The sequence below is a fragment of the Sceloporus occidentalis genome, unplaced genomic scaffold (genome assembly GCF_023333645.1).
Source record: "Sceloporus occidentalis isolate IW3139 unplaced genomic scaffold, rSceOcc1.0.p SCAF_10, whole genome shotgun sequence".
Lineage (NCBI taxonomy): Eukaryota > Metazoa > Chordata > Lepidosauria > Squamata > Phrynosomatidae > Sceloporus > Sceloporus occidentalis.
The window spans coordinates 22599809-22618156 of NW_028316990.1; the positions used below are offsets into that span (position 1 = coordinate 22599809).

General features: G+C 46.5%; 1 protein-coding gene across 2 annotated transcripts in view; it reads right to left on the bottom strand.

Annotated features, from left to right (window-relative positions):
- Positions 1-6651: 6651 nt before the first annotated feature.
- LOC149306173 (voltage-dependent calcium channel gamma-3 subunit) overlaps positions 6652-18348 on the bottom strand; it is a 38036-nt gene continuing 26339 nt past the window's right edge. Inside the window, exons 2-4 of one of the 2 annotated variants that reach the window (XM_089540037.1) lie at positions 12618-12701; positions 11756-11890; positions 6652-10450 (exon numbers count right to left, since the gene is read on the bottom strand). In XM_089540037.1, coding sequence (XP_089396163.1) covers positions 9936-10450; positions 11756-11890; positions 12618-12701 — 734 coding nt within the window. In that variant the 3' untranslated portion in view covers positions 6652-9935. Of the gene's footprint in view, positions 10451-11755; positions 11897-12617; positions 12702-18348 lie in introns of both variants that reach the window. The other variant, XM_089540036.1, reaches the window with a different exon arrangement.

Genomic DNA, 18348 nt, shown 5'->3' on the forward strand with positions numbered 1-18348 from the left:
AGCCATCAAATTCATCCGCTAGATTTTGCAACATCATTTTTGGATGGTGTGTATATATGTGTGTGTGTGTTGGGGGAGTCTGGTGGGAGAGAGGAAGGTGGGAGAGAAAGAACCGAACTCGAGAAGCCTTCCTAAAAATACAGCTGAAATGACAAATTAATGTTCCTCTTGATGGGAACGTGGAGAGTGAATCAGGGGAAGCTGGTGATTAAAAGATAATAAGTGCTTTGCTTGTTTATAAGCTGCGTGCTCAGACCTGGAGAGGAATATTTTTAGAGCTGAGACCTGGGCAAAGGCACACATGGGCTGGAGGCTGAAAACAACCTCCCCGGTCTTTGTTTGATCTCCAAACAGAAAGGAACCCAAACCTGGCAAAGATTTTGGGGTGTAACCCTAGCTGGTTGCCCTGCCATGCCTTTGAGCCCAGGACAAATAGAGACCCATCCAACCATCCAGGATCTATTTTGCAGTGTGGTGGGCTGAACACTTTCACTGATCAGAGCAGAAACAACTGTTTCATGTGGAGGTCACATCTAGGTCCATCCCATTGATTCAAGAGGTCTGCTCCATTTGTGAGGAAGACTCTGGACAGACACAGTTGGCAACTATAGCTGAATGGTAGGACACATCCTTTATGGGCAGTAGGCCCCCATGGCTCTGTGGATGATGGTAAATCAACTCCTTTTTGCAGAAGACCCCAGGTCCCATTCCCTGCAGCATCTCCAGGAGAGGTGAGGAAGGAGAACCCACCTGGAGCCCTGGAAGAGAGCTATAGGCCTGTTACAGACTGCCAAAATAAAGCTGCTTCGGGTCTCTTTGGAGGTATGCTGTTTAAATGATGCATGGGTCCTAAGAGTCCGGAGGTCGCGCCAAAGCCACACTCCGTTCCTAAGCACCGGAGTGCAGCTTTTGGTGCAGCTTCCAGATTCTTAGGATGCATGCATCATTTAAATAGCATACCTCCAAAGAGTCCCTAAGCAGCTTTATTTTGGCCGTCTGTAACAGGCCATTGTCACTATCACACTGCAGAAATGATCAATGTTTTATTTTTCTTTTGTATTGATTTTTAAATCAAGCCTGGTTAGGGTTAGAGAAAGAGAAATAAATTCTAGGGGGAACTGCAGAGCTTGTAGTTGGGGAAACAGAGGCTGGGTCCATAGAAGTAATCCATGGCTCTGTTCTATGGATTTATAGTTTGGTGAGACACCAGGGCTCTCTGCCAGAGAAGGCTAAACATCTCACAAAACTAGCGGTCCCAAGACTCCATAGCACTAAGCCATGGCAAAGTGGTGTCAAACTATTTTTTTTGTTCAGTGTAGCTATAGAAATAACTCAGTTTGACACTGCTTTGTGTATCATGGCTCTATTCTATGGATTTGTAGTTTGGTGAGACACCAGAGCTTTCTGGCGGAGAAGGCTAAATATCTCACAAAGCTAGAGTTCCCAGGACTCCATAGCACTCAGCCATGGCAGTTAAAGCGGTCTCAAGCTGCACTAATTCTGCTGCATAGATGCAACCTTTGGTTGCCGCTTTGATTGCTTGGCAACAGAAAGGCGAGGTATAAATAAAGTTTTTATTATTATATTAAATATTGGGCCCAAACAGACAGACCAAAATAAAGCTGCTTTGGGTCACTTTGGAGGTATGCTTTTTAAATGACACATGCATCTTAAGAGGCCCAAAGTTGCGCCAAAGCCATGATCTAGTAGTCCTTAGGACTGGAGCGTAGTTTTGGCATGGCTTCTAGCCTCTTAGGATGCATGCATCATTTAAACAGCATACCTCCAAAGTGACTCGAAGCAGCTTTATTTTGGCCTGTCTGTTTAGGCCCATTATAACCTATGTCTGCCAGTCAGAGCTGACAATACCGAACCAGAGCATCGTTCCAAATCCAAGCGAAGGCACCACACAATATACAATATAAGGGTACAATAGAGGAATATTTGTCTTCCAAGGTGGCCTCCAGCCGGCTTGTCCTTATGGCACCCCTGATGGCAGCCGCGTGAGGTATAGTCCAGATTAATTTTCCAGCTGAAACATTCGGGATGCGTTCTCTGCTTTCGGAAATATTGCACCCTTTGGAAAAAACCGCAGGTCCAGCCTGTGAGTTTCTCACCCTTGAGGTGGTGTGTACCTATTAGGTTTCTAATGGCTGAAGAGACACCTCTGGTTGCAAGCGAGGACAATGTCCTGAGCGCTCAAGACAGATTGTTTTATGAGAGAAAGGCCAGCTCCGTCTTTTCAAAGGCTGCGGTTTGTTTTATTTTTTGCACCTAAAATCCTCCCTCTTTGAAACTAGAAAACTTCCTGTTGTTGCAACAGACAATCGCTCTGCAAGAGCAGCTGCGGCTTGAAGTGGAGAAGCATTTGGCAACCACATCAAAAATCAAGAATCTCTCTCTCTCTCTATCTCTTCGTGGCAAAATTGTGCATTCATCTCCCGGCTTTTGAGAAAGAAGGGGGGAAAAATAGAGAGAGAGAGAGAGAGAGAACGATTTGCAATTTAACTTTTCTGTAATGAGCTCCTGCTATTATACGGATTCATAATAGCTGGTTTGGCTGAAACAGATTGTTGGTGCAACTGGTTTACAAAACATTTTTCAATGTGAGCCTTGCTTTTTTCCCCCCTTCTTGTTTTCAAAAGCAACAGCTGCTCAGCCTGATAATTATTGTATTCCATCAAAATAAACTTACCAACTTACTCCTTAATGCTTCCCTGTGCAGTTTCCCAATGAATCTGGTAAATTTTAGTAAATTTTTAGTGAATGCTAAATGGCATTAACCCTGTAGACTGTTTAAAAACAACAACTTCCACTCCCACGTATATTTATTGGTGTTTCTGTAGGTATTAAATCCATACCAGTTTTAGTAACTTGTAAACCACCTTGAGTTGCATTATTGGGGGCAAAAGCAGGATACAGATTGATCATGACCAACATCATCAGCTATATTTCTCCCTCTTTATATTGGAAAGAGGTGTACCAGAAGATACAATGGTGCCAAACCCGGTTTAGCACTGCTTTATTGTGGCTCAAGGCTATGGAATTCTGGGAGTTGGTATCCATTAGAGTTTGGTTCCAAGATACCTCTGTGAATACCAAAATCCATGGATGCTCAAGTGCCATTAAGCACAATGGCACAACAAAATGGTGTCCCTTATATAAAATAGCAAAACAAGGCTTCCTTTTTTTGGAACATTTTCAAGCCATGGATGTTGAATCCATGAATATAGAATCATGGATATGGAGGGAGGACTGTAGTTCCAGGCGCATGGCGGCGGGAGATCATCTTCCCAATCCTGGCAAGTAATGCGTTCAAGTGCCCTTGCCATTATGGCAGTCCAGCCAGAGCCAAACCTTGAAAGGCTGCACCCACACTGGAGAAATAACTTGGTTTGGCACCGCTTTATCTTGTTGTCTGCCTTGAGGCTATGGAATTCTGGGAACTGGAGTTTGTTGTGGGCCCCACAACAAACTCCAACTCCCAGAATTCCATAGCCTTGAGCCAGGGCAGTTAAAGCAATGCCAAACCAGGTTATGTCTCTAATGTGGATGCAGCCTTAGAGTGAGAAGCTCTGAATATTTCTTCGCCACTTCGTTTTCTTTCCATACCATCAGGCCATTTTCTACACAATCTCTATCTGTATATTTGATCACGATGGAGTTGGCATCTGGACCTGGGGGCCTTTAACCTTTGCTATGTAATCCTCTGGCAGAGGGAAAAGGAGAAAGGCATCTAAATTGGCCACAGCCACTGATGCAACTCCCGCGCCTCCTCGTTCGTTGGGTTCTCCAGCTGTAATTGCATTTGCAGAGGGGGCCAGCCAGTTGTCAGACTCCCCCCTTGTCTTCTACCTTATCCTATTGATTTCGTCTGGACCATCAGAGCACAAGATAGAATCGGTCTGGACCCAGCTAATAAGAGTCAGTGCCCAAAGGCGCATGGACACCATGCGCCATGTGCCTTGGGTCACCGTGACACAAGCCCATTTGACACAAGCTGGAGGCAGCGGTGGCGCTTGGCTCCTGTGAGAAGTGTGTGTCTGTCTCTGTGTTTGTATTGAAGGAGGAAAGGTCTGGAAGTGAGAGCCACGTTGAAGAAAACTGCTTCTACATAGGAAATGTTGCCTGTTTCTGATGAGTTCACGCTCAGTTATATACATACAAAACATGTTCTGAGCCATGTGGCAAAACATCTTGGTGCGTTCCGCTGAGACGGTAACACCTAGAACACCGAAATTGGACAAGAAGGACAGGGTGACATATGTAGGGTACAGAGATGTCTCATCCATATGGTCGCCATGAGTTGAGGGCAGTTAACAACAAACAACATGTAGTTTGGAAACAGCACTTGCCCCTTATAAGTCAGTTTGTGTGCCTGCCATGCCCCTTTGTTGCTGTGTTGGTGCCATGACATGTTTTTTTTAAAAAATTCTATATAAAATTGGTTTAATTGCTAGCTTAGGCTGGAGCTCTCTGGCGGAGAGCTCCGGATCAAGATTTTAAAGGATGGTGCTGAATTCTAGAACTACAGATAAGTTACACAGCTTAAATAACTCCTTTGAGGTTTGGACTAAAACTCAGAGTGGCTCCATAGACACCTCTGACCTGGGATCCATCAGGGGCTCCGGGCTGCTTGCCAATCGCCATCATGTTCTTCCACTTTCGTCTTCCCACCCAAAGAAGACCTTTGGACCTCCTGCTTTTTCACGCGGAAACTTCCCACCCTCAGACTCTGCTTCCCTGGTATTTTGAGAGCCTCCAAAATTAACAGGGCTTCTTTTTTTCTTTTTAAGAGCAGAGATATAATGTTGATTTTTTTCCCCACAGGCAAAACTGAGCTGGGAGCCTTGCTGTCGCCAGCTTGTGTGCCTCCTCCTCCTCCTCTGGCAGGATCGTATGCAACCTTCCTGCTGTCAGTGTGCCGCGTGCCTGCCTTTCCAAGTGTCCATCTCCCACTCAGAACTGCCAATCCCTGCCTCCGCCATGTGTGATGTTCCAGGAGAGAAATACCTCCAAAGGGTTCCACTGTGAGCTGGCATTGACTGCCGCCTCTGCGCATCAGCTGCCGCATCTCCTCCATGGAGCATCTGGCTTTCTCTTGGCAACGGAGAAAGCCCAGCAGAAACCCATCATGGCACCTGGCAGCACCACTTCTGCCAAGGAGCCCCAGGCCTTGGACGAATGTGGCACGGTGCATTTGCTGCTTCGCAAAACTGGGAGAAGGGCAGCAAGGACCCCTCTTTCCCTTGTGGCTGTGACTTACAGTAGCACCTGTGAAGGTAAGTGCATCCACTTCTTTTTGGACTACAACTCACACAGTCAAGGATCATCCAGTCCATTTCTTTCGTTCCACTTTTGGAAATCCACAGCTAAAGCCCCTCTGAGAGATGGGCATCCAACCTCTGTTTAAAAACCTCCAGGGAGGCTTTTGCCACCTCTTTCCAAAGCAGTCTGGACACAGCTCTTGAGGTCAAGAATTCTGGCTGATGCTTAATAGGAATCTCCTTTCTTATAACTGAATCCATGGTTTCAGGCCCTGCGTTCTGGAGCAGCAGAGAGCAAACTCACTCCATCTTCCATGCAATGACAGCCCTTTTGCTATTAGAGACCCAGTGGGGCTTTGTGGTTTTAGTGCCAGACTACAACTTTGGAGACCAGGGTTTGATTCCTTGGTCTACCATAAAACCCACTGAGGGATCTTGGGTGATCAGTCTCAGGGGAAGGCAATGGCAAACCCTCTCTGAACAAATCTTGCCAAGAAAACCCCATAGTAGGGTTGCCCTAAGTCAGAAATTACTTGAAGTCCCACAATAGCAACAATTCGCATATCACCTCTCCACCTTCTCTTCACCAAACCAAATATGCCCAGCTCTCCAAGGGCTTGCTCTCTGTACCTTTGGCCACCCTTCTTTGGACACTTTCCAGCTTGTCCATATCTATCCTTCTTAAAGTGTACAACACAGAACTATAGAGGACATGCTGGATGGTGAATTACAACCATGTAAAGGTGAATTGCGATGTTTGTGCAATGCCTGCATTCTCAAGCAGAGATGTGGCTTCTTCTCTGGAACCATTGTGCAAACAAAGCCAACAGCATGTTCTGCTATGTGCCCCAATGCACAACTGGAAACAGTGAGCATCAGAATATGTTGCTCATCGCACTGGGAAATGTTGCAAAATGGGGACCACAATGGGTCATCTTACATCATGCCCTATTATGCATCATTGCAATTCACTATTATGGTTGTGTGTCACATCAGGAGTACCACCACTGTAATATTGCACATCCTAGCCTCTGAGGCCAAATCCTGGCCATTATTTTTATTGCCGCCACCACCACCATCATCTTCATCATCATCCCAATATTTCCCAGAGGCAGCACCCAAGTACTTGTGATTCCTCTCCAGCAAATACAGTCCTTTCCCTCAATTCACCCCAGTCCAAATCCATCCTCTTCACCCACACCTGGACCTTGTCCTCCAAACCTTTGCTGTTGTTGTTTTTTGACCTATTTTATGCTTCACTGTCAGGAACATCAGCCTGCCTCTGGCAAAAAAATGCGGCATTGAATATTGATAAGTTTTTGCATTTTAAATCTTCCTCAAGGACACTGAAGGGCCCACAAAGAAATGCCTGCAGAAAAGCGTGTGGCTGGAAGCATTTGGACACCGGACATTTATTTATTTATTTTTACCATCCTCTTTGGGAAATAATTTTTAAAAAAAGAACAAAAGAGAGTTGTGACAGTGTTATCACATATTAAAAGGAAATCTTTACCCCCATTCCCAGTCACTAAAGCTGAACATAGGAGTTTGCTCTGACTGCATCAAAGGCCATACATTTTAAGAGTATAGTGGCAGCAGAACAGAGGAGAAAAGGAAGGGTTTGCAGTGAGAAAACACATTTGGACTCGCATGGTCTGCGGGTGCCTCTTTGTTTTGTTTTTCTAGATCCCTCAGGTTGCCATGCTTGATAAAACCACATTGGAAACAGTAGTCAGTAGCTTCCACATCACTAATAAGGGTGGTTAATCTGCTCTGGTTTTAACACAAACCTCAAAGGCATTATGAGCAAGGTGCTGAACTTCTCCACCAAATAGATTCAGCCTCCTTGGATGGCTCTTTCAAAGGCCAGCCTGAACTTTAAAGAAACACTCTTGAGATGCTCAACCGAGTCTCCAAAAGAATCCCAGTGCCTCTTTCAAAGGCCAGCCTGAACATTCAAGGCTCTCTCTGAGAGGCTGAACCATAGTCCCCCAAAAATGCAGCATCAAGGAAAACTTATTTAAATTTCAGGATACACCCCAGATTGGATCCACTGCTCGGCTGACACAGGATCCACCTCCTCCCCTGCCTTATGCCTTCCTCTCTCTGCCAAGGGCTTGTGGGTCCCTTGAAGGAAGCAGAGGGGAAGGAGCCAGGAAACACAGCTGCGGCATCCTTGGCCTTCTTTCAGCAAAAGGAGGGAGCTAGTGGCTGAGAAAGAACTAAGCAGGAGGCAAGAAGGCAGCTCTTTATCTCCCCCCCCCCCAAGAATCACAGAATTGGAAGAGACCCCCAAAACATCCAATTCAACCCCCTTCTTCTGCCATGCAAGAAGACACCATCCAAGCCCTCTCTGGCACAGATGGCCATCCAGCCTCTGTTTAAAAACCTCCAAAGAAGGAAACCCCACCAGTATCTTCCACTGTGAACATCTTCTACCATCAGACAGTTCCTCCAAATGTTGAGCTGGAATCTCTTTTCCTGGAGCTTGCATCCATTGTTCCTCATTCTAGTCTCAGCAGCAGCAGAAAACAAGCTTGCTCCTTCCTCAATATGAAATCCCTTCGAGTATTTAAACAGGGTTATCATACCACCTCTTAACCTTCTCTTCTCCAGGCTAAATATCTCCAGCTCCATAAGTTGCTCTTCCTAATGTTGACAAGGAATCTCTTTTTCTGTAGCTTGCATCTATTGCTCTGGGTCCCAGTCTCTGGCGCATCAGAAAACAAGCTTACCCCATCCTCAGTATGACACCCCTTCAAATATCTAAGCATGGCAATCATGTCACCCCTTAACCTTTTTTCCTCCAGGCTAAACATGCCCATCTCCCTAAGCTGCTCCTCAGAGAACTTTTAGTTTCCAAACCCCTGACTCCTTAAAACACACACATACACCATGATCTGTAGGCATGGAATGGCGCATGATGCTTTTGCTGCTTGCGGAAGTGGGGAGAAGCCATTTTGCAGGGTTCTTGTGCCACACAGTAAAGCAGCCTGGTAACCAGTTCCCTCCTGTCTGATGGCAGCAGAGACTTTGGGCTATTCTTGGGCAGATAGGGGAGTCCCCCCGCCCCAGTGCCAGAGATCCTTTAAGAATGTAATATATGTGTGTTTGTGTGAGTGTGTGAATTGTGCAAGTGTGTAGGGGCCTCTTGGGTTGTAGATTTTTAAAAAGGAATGGTAACCATCATCTCAATTTGAAAGGAGATTCCAAGGTGTTGAGGTCTGTCCCTGAATTAGGTCCAGGCCCTTGGGTAGCTGCTTTAAAAACCTGGAATAAAACCAGAGCAGATTCATTGCCTGCTGACATGGGAGCCACACAGCAAGGAGGAATATAGAACCACTTCTCCTGGTACCTGCTGCCTACAAGTGCAGGTCTGTTTGGCTCCAAATACCTGTTTTCTGCCCATAAACCTATTTTCAGCGCAGGAAAACTATTTTGTGAAAATGAAGGCCTGAAGTGCAACGAATCTTGCAGCTGGCCTCCTTCCTTTCCTCAGGAAACTTTGTGTTCCTGGAGGGTGCAAAAATTAAACAAGGGGCCTCCACAGCTCTGCCACAACCCCTGCCCTCCTCGCTGGGTAGCATCTCGCCTTTCCAACAAAGGGCCACGCAACCACAGCTGCTGATCCAAATGTGTTTTTATTGGGTATACTGGTTTCCCTTTAAGCTTCAGAGTGCTTCAGATTTCACCCATTGGTACAGGACGGACGCTGGCACTGCCCTTGGAAGTCCAAATGCAAACCGGACCCAGCATCTCAGGTCTGGCCAGAGGGAGACCGCCAGCCCTGAGTGCGAGAGTCCTTTTCATGGGCTTCGTCCCACCTGCAATGTCAAAGGCTGACCCACAAGTGGTGGGGTTGCTCCCCACGCCTTGGCAGGGAAGGAGTAGGGCAGGGGACAGGGTCTTCTGCCCCAAAGTCCTTGAGGTGAGCATGGAAAAGTTGAGAAAATACAGAGCCCTTCCTAAACCAGTCAAAATGCCTGGGGAGGGGGATCCCCGCTTCTCTTCCAATCCTGTGGTAGGAAACTGGATTCCAGAGGATTTAAAGCATGCACACGATAACAGTGAAACCCCGCAACCCCAAGACACCAGCGTCGTTGGATATATCCCAGGACAGGAGGAGGGACAGCGGTCTCAGTCTTTGGATAAGCTCTTGGCTGTTTTTGAGCCTGCAAGTTTCCCACAGGAGTTGTTTCTGGGCCAAGCCTACACGGAAATGGCATTTCTGAGAGAGGTGAGGAGCAATGGGCACAGGGGGCACAGTCGCACCCCTCTCCAGAGGTCCCCATGTGGATGCCATGTTCACACAGTCCACTGGGCAGCCCTCCTGTGCGCATGGACAAAGCTCAGTGCCCACGTATGGCCATAGACTGAGACAAGTTTTGGGAGACTGGAACGGAGTCAGGTTGCCGGCTGTGTTGGTTTCCAAAATGAGACAGAACCAAAAAGGGAAGTCCCAGCCCAGGCTGGGGGCAGGGGAGGCCACTTAGGATTTCTATTGGAAAAACAAACAAAAAAACCCAGAGGTTGCACTAGAAACACCATCACAGGGGAGGGAGTGGAGGGGGCTTGGTTGGTCATGTCATGCAGTCTCTATTACATATCTCTATGGACAAAGCCCAGCAGGAGAGAGGGCCCTTGGCCAAATTGGGGCCACGTCTGACCTCAGACTGGAGTGGTTCGTCTGTTGGCTTGGTTGTTGTGCAAAGAGTCCTTGAACTCTTTGGGGAGGGAGTTGTGAATCTGTAGGAACCCGTGGTCCCTCTCCGAGTTGAGCAGCGTCCCGATCGTTACCTTGGAGGGGTCTCTGGAGAGGGTGAACATGGAGATGTCGGTGGAAGGGATGGCACCGAAGCCCTTGCCAATGGGAGACAGGTCCCTCGAGCGCGGCTCTGTAGAGCGGGAGCTGGATCTCCGCCGGAAGCGGTAGCGGTAGGTGGGCAGGCGGGCGAAGGCGGACTTCTTCAGCAGGGCCACTGAGTGGGACTTGGCCCGCATCTGGCGGTGCTTCTCAATGTACATGTGGACAGCAATCACCCCCACCATCTCTGCAATGATGAAGGATAAGGCCCCAAAATAGAAGGACCAGCCGTATGAGTAGCTTTTCTTGGAGTCGCTCTGCCCAGGGTCGCCAGCGTTTGCGGAGATGTAAACTATAATTCCAATGATGTTGCTGAGCCCTGAAAAGGAGAAAAAGGTTCCACATTGAGTTTGCTTAACCCACTTGGTGCCTCTTTTGATTCAGGCGAGAGGTAAGGGAGCCCTAATTCTGAATTTGCAAACACAGCAAAGTGTATTAAACCTTTAAGAGGAATTCTGAAGTTCCAGCCTCCCTTAGAAGCTGTGGAAGTGAAGGCAAACAAGCAGCCAAAAGCAAGGATGGTCCACCTCCACCTCTCAGTCCCTTTGCTTCTCACTTTCCAGAAGGGAATATTCAGGAGTCAGAACACTTTTAGAAATCTGCAGCTGTAAGACTAAAGCCCCCAGACCATATCAACCCAACACCAGCCCTAAATCCAGCGCAGCAAAAAGGTTTTATTGGCAGCAGTGGCAAGAGAGGTAGAGGGAGGGTTTGAGTGCAGGCATCCACCCGTTTCTCCATCTGCCGCAGATACAAAAGTGTGGGAAGCTAAATCTCCAGGGCTCTAGCAAGTAACTTGAACTGGTGTCTGTGTGACAGACAGGCAGACAGATAGATAAGAGACCAGCTGGACTGGAGCATCTTCTCACTCCTGACTTTTCTAACTCGCCACCTGTTTGCTATCTAAATTGCTGCTGTCAGGCTATTGATATTGGTGAGATCTCCATTAGATCAGTGTTGTGTAAATATCCTCATGTGGAGTTGTGCATGGATTGTGCCACACAGCCCTTGTTGTGCTTAATGGCCACATTATACTATGGAGCAAATGTGCATATCAATGCCCCGGCACAATGGCTTGTTGTTGATGTTGTGTTGTGTGCCTTCAAGTCATTTCTGACTTATCGCAACCCTGTCATGGGGTTTTCTGGGGCTGAGAATGTTGTCATCCAGTGGGTTTCCATGGCCAAATGGGGAACTGGACCCTGATCTCCCGAGTCGTAGCCCAACACTCAAACCACAACGCCAGGCTGGCTCTCATGGCTGGCACAGCACTGGCATAATGGCACCTACAGTATGTGCAACTCCCCTTATGTGACTTGGAATGAATTTAGACATTCTTTCACGTTAGACAAAACTGTCCAACTGCTTCCATTGGCAAACGTACCCATGCATAACAAGGCTCTGGCTGTCAATGTTTTTAGCAATAGTTTGCATATTTTTATGATGTAGTTTAGTACTGTCCTTGGCACTTTTGGATCAGGCTGCAAACCTCCTTCAGTGCCCATGTACAGAAAAGTGAGCTGTACATTCTTGGGAACAAGTGATCCCCAAAGCATGTGTTTAATGCCCCAGATCCCAGTGATAAGAGTCAGCAGCGGCTAACAGCGGCCAACTTGGGACTCACCTGCCGACACAAAGAAGATCCCTGCACTCAGGATGACATTGAGTTTGCTCTTGTAGAACTCACTGGCAGCCACACAGAGGCCTCCGAAGAAGAGAAGACCAACACTTAAGATGGGGAAGATACTAGATGCTCTCACTGCACCTGGACGAGAGGGAAGCAGCCCTCATTACGTGAGACAAGGCAGGATTGCAAAGCGTCTGCACTTCAGAATTAGAGCAGATCCATCCCAGATTAGCCATAGCCATAGTTCCATCCCATGGGTTCCCTCCCAGAAAGCTCTACTGCAGAGATAGGAATAATGCCACCCCCCAGATGTTGTTGTTATTACTGCAGTTCCCTACATCCATTAGCAACACAAGCTGGGCCTGATGGGAGTTGCATCTCAACCAACAACGGAGAGTGGCATGATTGCCACATGGAACAGAATGATCTCTACAGGACAATAACTTCCAAGCTGCACTGAGAATACGAATTTGGATTCAATTGGGGTACCTTGGAAAATATGGTTTGGGGGAATGCAATGAGTGGGTGAATCTACTCCAAATTTTTGGACCCAGCTCTCTGAGGGGATGAATCTAGTTTGGAGACAGAAATCAACACCTCGGATTGCAGTTTCAGAGTGCAAACTGATGCCCCACTGAACATATAACAGAATTCCCCTGTGGCTTCTCTATAGATTTCCGTTCACTGTTATTATTTGCTGTTTTGTCTACCTCAGCTTATGGAGACCCTTTGGATGGATAAGCTGGGATCCTCCAATTGCTTGTGGGACCCCCTTTGCTTGCAAGTGATCTTCAGCCTCCCACCTCCCACAGTTTGTGAGATAAAGACAGCCTTTGCAAATCAGGAGAGAGAAACTCACGCAGGAGGTATTCGGCTGCATCCTGGTCATAATCGGCGTCTTCAGGAAAATGGTTGATTTGCTTACAGATGCCCCTGAACGTCCCTGGGAAGAAAGGAGACAAAGAGGACCAAAAGGTAGGGCTCACTTCTGATTGTGCCCCAGGCCTTCCCTTCCTTTCCCTTCCTTCATCCTGCCATGGTTCCCGCTATCAGGAAAAAGGTCCATTTCTTTTGTTCAGTTCAGTTTAATTTTATTTCTGCATCCCACTGTTTCTCCCAACATGAAACCCAAGACACCTAACAGCATAGATTAAAACAAAATGCAGTTTTTAAAAAAGGTTTAATGTTGTTGTTGTTGTTTTTTTTTTTAAAAAGAAAATCCCATTAAGCCATCCTATTGAAATCAGCACTAATTTAAAACAGTATAAAAGCTGGGAGACCAGGGTTCAGATTCCAGCTGGGCCATGAAATCCACTGGGTGATCTTCAGGCTACATGCGCAAGGTGCATATGAAACATAAATTAATTTAGTACTTAGACATGGGTCCCATCTCCAAGTACATATATATGCAAATGCAGGTAATCCAAAATCCTCCTCCCCAAAAAATCCAAAACACTGTTCAGCTTGTGGTCCACTAAGACCCCTAGATCCTTTTCACACTGTTGTCAAGTCAGGTGTTCCCCCATCCCATATTTTTGCAATCTCCATTTTCCCTGCCTATGTGTGGTACCTTGTGCACCTCCTTGCTGGAATACCTTTTGTGACTTTGGCCCAACTTGGGGTCATCCAGCCTTGGAGGTGGAATTGGCTCCCAAAGGTGCTGACATTGTCCAGCCCAGCAACCTGGAAGCAGCCCCAGTCAAGAAATGGGAGCCCAGTTCAGGCAATGGAGGAGTCTCTGCCCCCACCACCCCATGGTTCCTGGGCATGCGTCCAAATCCTGCCACTTAATGATGGCTTTCGAGTGAAAGATGCTGATGACCAGACCCTGGCGGAAAAGGAGTCTGCGAGGTGGGCAAGAGAGCTGCCTTTCTCAGCACAACTTGGCCTGTTTTTATGGGTTTTATGGCAATATCAACTCTCTCTCTCGAAAGCGGCTTCTCCATCCGAAGCAGCACCTCCTCCCCTTTATATGAGGACACGAAATGCATCTTGCATTTTGAATCCAGCTCAGTTCCCTTGAATTCACATTGCTGACTCCTTTCCAAAAGCAGGCCTCCTGCTCACCCTCCGCTCCCTGCTTTAACTCTTTCTTGCCATTTCCCATCCCCAGGAACCAGAAAGACAACTAAAACGGGGCCAAGACAGCATTGGGCTTAGCAGCTGCAGGTCAACAGCCAAGTGATCGTCTCTACCAGTCTGTTTGCACAAGGCTGACGTTTACTAGCGGGCAACAGCCTTAGACTTAATCGATCGCACAACTCATCAATGCAGGCATCTCCTTGAAATGATTCCTACTTTCCTAAGGCGTGGCTGTGCCAGAGCATCACTGCACCTCTGCTATAGCTCTGTGTTACAGCAGGAAAGTAAGCTGTCATCCCTTGCAGGCCAATATCTTATTTGACACTGATGGAAATTAATGCTCCAGCAGCAGGCTTATAATGCTGAGGGGTCTGTTTTTGCTGGCAGGCAAGACCTTTTTGCAGAGAGAGGCCTTTGGCCTTCAATTGGTTGCAGCAGGGTCTTTTAATGGCTGTGCTCTACTCTTATCGCTACTATGTTCTATGCATATTACTTAAACGTTTTAATACAGGTTGAAATCTTTCTTATCTGGAATTCCAAAATCCGAAACATTCCAAAACCCAAAATTATCTACATGGGTGGCTGAGACAGTGTCACCTTTGCTTTCCGATGGTTCAGCGAACACAAACTTTGTGTCACACCCTACATTATTTTTAAAAAACATTGTGCATAAAATTACCTTCAAGCTATGTATATAAAAAAAGGTGTATTCGGGACATAATTGGATTTCATGTTTAGATCTGGGTCTCACCGGATCTCATTATGTATCTGTAAAGATTGCAAAATCTGAAAAACTCCAAAATCCAAACAAAAACAACAACAACAACAACAACAACAACAAAAAGGCCTTTGGTCCCAACAATTTTGGATCAGGGAGGCTCAGCTTGAGTTGAATGGCCTTTGTACTAAGCATGAGTGAAGATCCTCTGTTGTGCTTCTGTAGGACAAATATACACTCGAGTGGTTAAGTGGTGGCTGGACTATACCACCCTTCGGCCGACTGCTGACCAACGCTCCTGCTATGCTTCATGCCCACTTATGCATTGAGAAATAATGCACAGGGGCTGTTTCTGCTATCCCAGGGAACCGAGGGGCACATTGAAAGTACTGATGAAACATTAGGAACCACCCAAGAATATCCAGTGACATGTGCAACCATTATACTTGGGCTTGTGCAGTGTTTAAGCAATGATGTTTTACAGACATGTAATTTCCCTTAGGTTTGTAGTTGTGTGGGGTTTTTTTGGACATTATCTAGTCCAACCCCCAGCCATGCTGGAATGTCCCAAAAAATACAACTACGTGCCTAAGGGAAATTACATGGTGAGTAAAAAAGAGCCAGCCTGGTGTAGTAGTTTGAGAGTTGGATGTCAATGGCAAGCCCCCTATGAAGAAATGTGCCAAGAAAACCCCATGATAAGTTTGACTTAGGCTGCATCCACACTGGAGAAATAACCCAGTTTGGCACCACTTTCACTGCCCTGGCTCAAGGCTATGGGATTCTGGGAGATGGAGTTTGTTATGGGCCTAGAGCGGAGCAGAGCTCTATTCTGGGCTCCACAACAAACTCCAAGTCCCAGAATCCCATAGCCTTGAGCCAGACAGAGTTAAAGTGGTGCCAAACTGGGTTATTTCTCCAGTGTGGATGCAGCCTTAGGGTCACCATAAGTCAGAAATGACTCGAAGGCGCACAACAACAGCAGCAACCAAAGCACCTTCTTTTTGGTTTGTGTTGTATTTTGTTTTGCCATTAGGAAGTTTTTCATTTACCTGGTTGTTGTTGTTGTTGGATTAGAATACTTGGATTAGAATACACAAGTACAACCCTGCGTCACATCTTCATTCGGGAGATGCAAATGCAAATCTATTCTCCCTTGCTGGGTCGGACTGACCGCACATTTACATGGCTGGCCCTGGTCCACGAAACACAGTTGCAGCCACAACATTCTGGAAGTTCTCCAAATTAATTGGAATGGGTCACTGTTGGAATGCCAAGCACTTACTACGTTGCAGATCTTGTCCCTGGCAAAGGTGGGACTCAAACTCAGGCCTCCCAGAGCTGAGTGGAGCCAATGCTCGCTTTCACCTCTTTACTCATAAGCAAGAAAAGGCAAGGCAAGTGAGAGCATGCCAATGCAACGGCGCATGCCGGGAGGGTCCTTAGATTGCTGGGCCCAAGAAAGGTGCTAGGCTTTCTGTTTTGCAGATGCCTCCTGGGTGCTTGACAAGCAAAGACTGTTGCCAGCTGTCAGAAAAGGGCACATTGTGAGAGATGAGGGGTTGTCAAGATGGGAAAGATCATTGGGATAATGAAGGGCTGTATCTGGGCGGCTTTGGTGATGATAGCAACAGAAGCAGCAGCAGCAGCTGTGGAAACGTCGGAAGGGGCCCCAGGGGTCATCTGGTTCAATCCTCGGCCATGCGGGAATGCACAGCCAAAGCACTCTTAAGAGATGGCCAGCCAACCTCTGTTTAAATAGCATAGCATAATGGTTTGAGCGTTGGACTATGGCTATGGAGACGAGGGTTCGAATCCTTGCTCAGCCCTGGAAATCCACTGAGAAACCTTGGGCAAGTCATGCTCTCACAAATCTTGCCAAGAAAAGCCCATGGTAGGGTCACATTAGCCTGGTGCAGTTAGACATAATGGTTGTAGCTATGAGGAAGGGTCCAAAATGGGACATTGCTCCCTCCCCACAATAAATGCCGACCCCTGCACTAAATTTACTTTGGTTCTCACATTTCTAGCATTGCAGTGACATAAAACATCCCTTGAGCATTTAGAAACAGAATCAGTCTGCAAAGGGATCTTGTAGCACCTTTGAGACTCACTGCAAGAAACAAGTTGGCAGCATGTGCTTTCCTAGACTTGAACCTACTTCCTCAGATAGTCTAGGAAAGCGCATGCTGCCAACTTCTTTCTTGCAATGAGTCTCAAAGGTGCTGCAAGATCACTTTGCATCCTGATTCTACAGACTAAATGGCTATATATTTTAGTTTAGGAATAGAGTTTAGGAATCCCAAGAAAAGGGTCAAGCAAAGTCGCCCAGGGATTGTGAACACAGCGAACAGAGGAGTTTTAGGCATGGGCAATTTTTAAGGTCTCCATCTTTGCAATGCTAGAAAAGGAAAATGACAAGTGAAATGGGTTTTCCATTCATTTTCAGTAAAGGTCTATAGCCCAAAACCAGGCAAAGAAGGGAAGAGAGAGTCAGGGTCCGAACTTATGCAAATCAAAAAGGTCAGGAGTGAAACCACTTCTCTGCAGGACTCTGCTTTAATGGCTGAAATCACAGTCCAGCTCACTAGCGAAGAAGGTTCCATTTAACCATCTTTTTAAAGCAGAAATACATAATTACTCAATAAAAGCCTTCATATATATATATATATATATATATATATATATATATATATATATTCAGAGAGGTAGGTTTAATTAGACGGTTGGTATACACACTCAGCAATTACTCTCAACTGTTAATTAATTTTCAGTTCATTCCAAAAACGGGGCCCTTTGCATTGGATGCCTTGTTCAGATTTCTCCATTTTTTTACATTCGTGGACTTTCTATAGAGTTTTGAGAGAAGCCAATCTCAGAGAAAGAAAGGGAATATAAAGAGAATGAGCACTTCAGGCAAAATCAAACTTTGAAGCGTGACGCCAGAGACCAGGATTCAAGTCCCTGCTCAGCTATGGAAAGCAATGGGTGATTTTGGGTGAGTCACATACTCTTGGCCCCAGAAAACCCCATTATAGGGTCTTAGGGCCACCATAAGTTGGAAACACACAACAAGAAGACTGTAAGGTAACCATTGCCTTTTCAGTTCTCTATTTGATTACCATTCTCTTCATCCATTTAAGAAATGACATTGTTCCTGATTAAGGCCTTTACTGCCAACTGCATGAAAACCTATTTTCCTACTAGAATCATAGAATCGTAGAGTTGGAAGAGACTGCAAGGGCCATCCAGTCCAACCCCATTCTGCCATGCAGGAATTCTCAATCAAAGCATCCCTGACAGATGGCCATCCAGCCTCTGCTTAAAGATCTCCAAAGAAGGAGACTCCACCATAATCTCCAAGGAAGGAGTGTGTTCCATTGTCAAACAGCCCTCATTGTCAGGAAGTTCCTCCTAATGTTGAGCTGGAATCTCTTTTCCTGGAGCTTGCATCCATTCCTCCATTGTCTCCTGTTCTCTGGAGCAGCAGGAAACAAGCTTGTTCCCTCCTCAGTGTGACACCCCTTCAAATATTTAAACAGGGCTGTCATATCACCTCTTAATCTTTTCTCCAGGCTAAACATCCCCAGCTCTCTAAGTCGTTCCTCACAGGACATGGTTTCCAGACCCTTCACCATTTTAGTTGCTCTCCTTTGGACATGCTCCAGTTTTTCAACATCCTTTTTAAATTGTGGCACCCAGAACTGGACACAGCATTATTCCTGGTGGGGCCTGACCAAAGCAGAATAGAGTGGGACTATTACTTCCCTTGATCTAGACACTACACTTT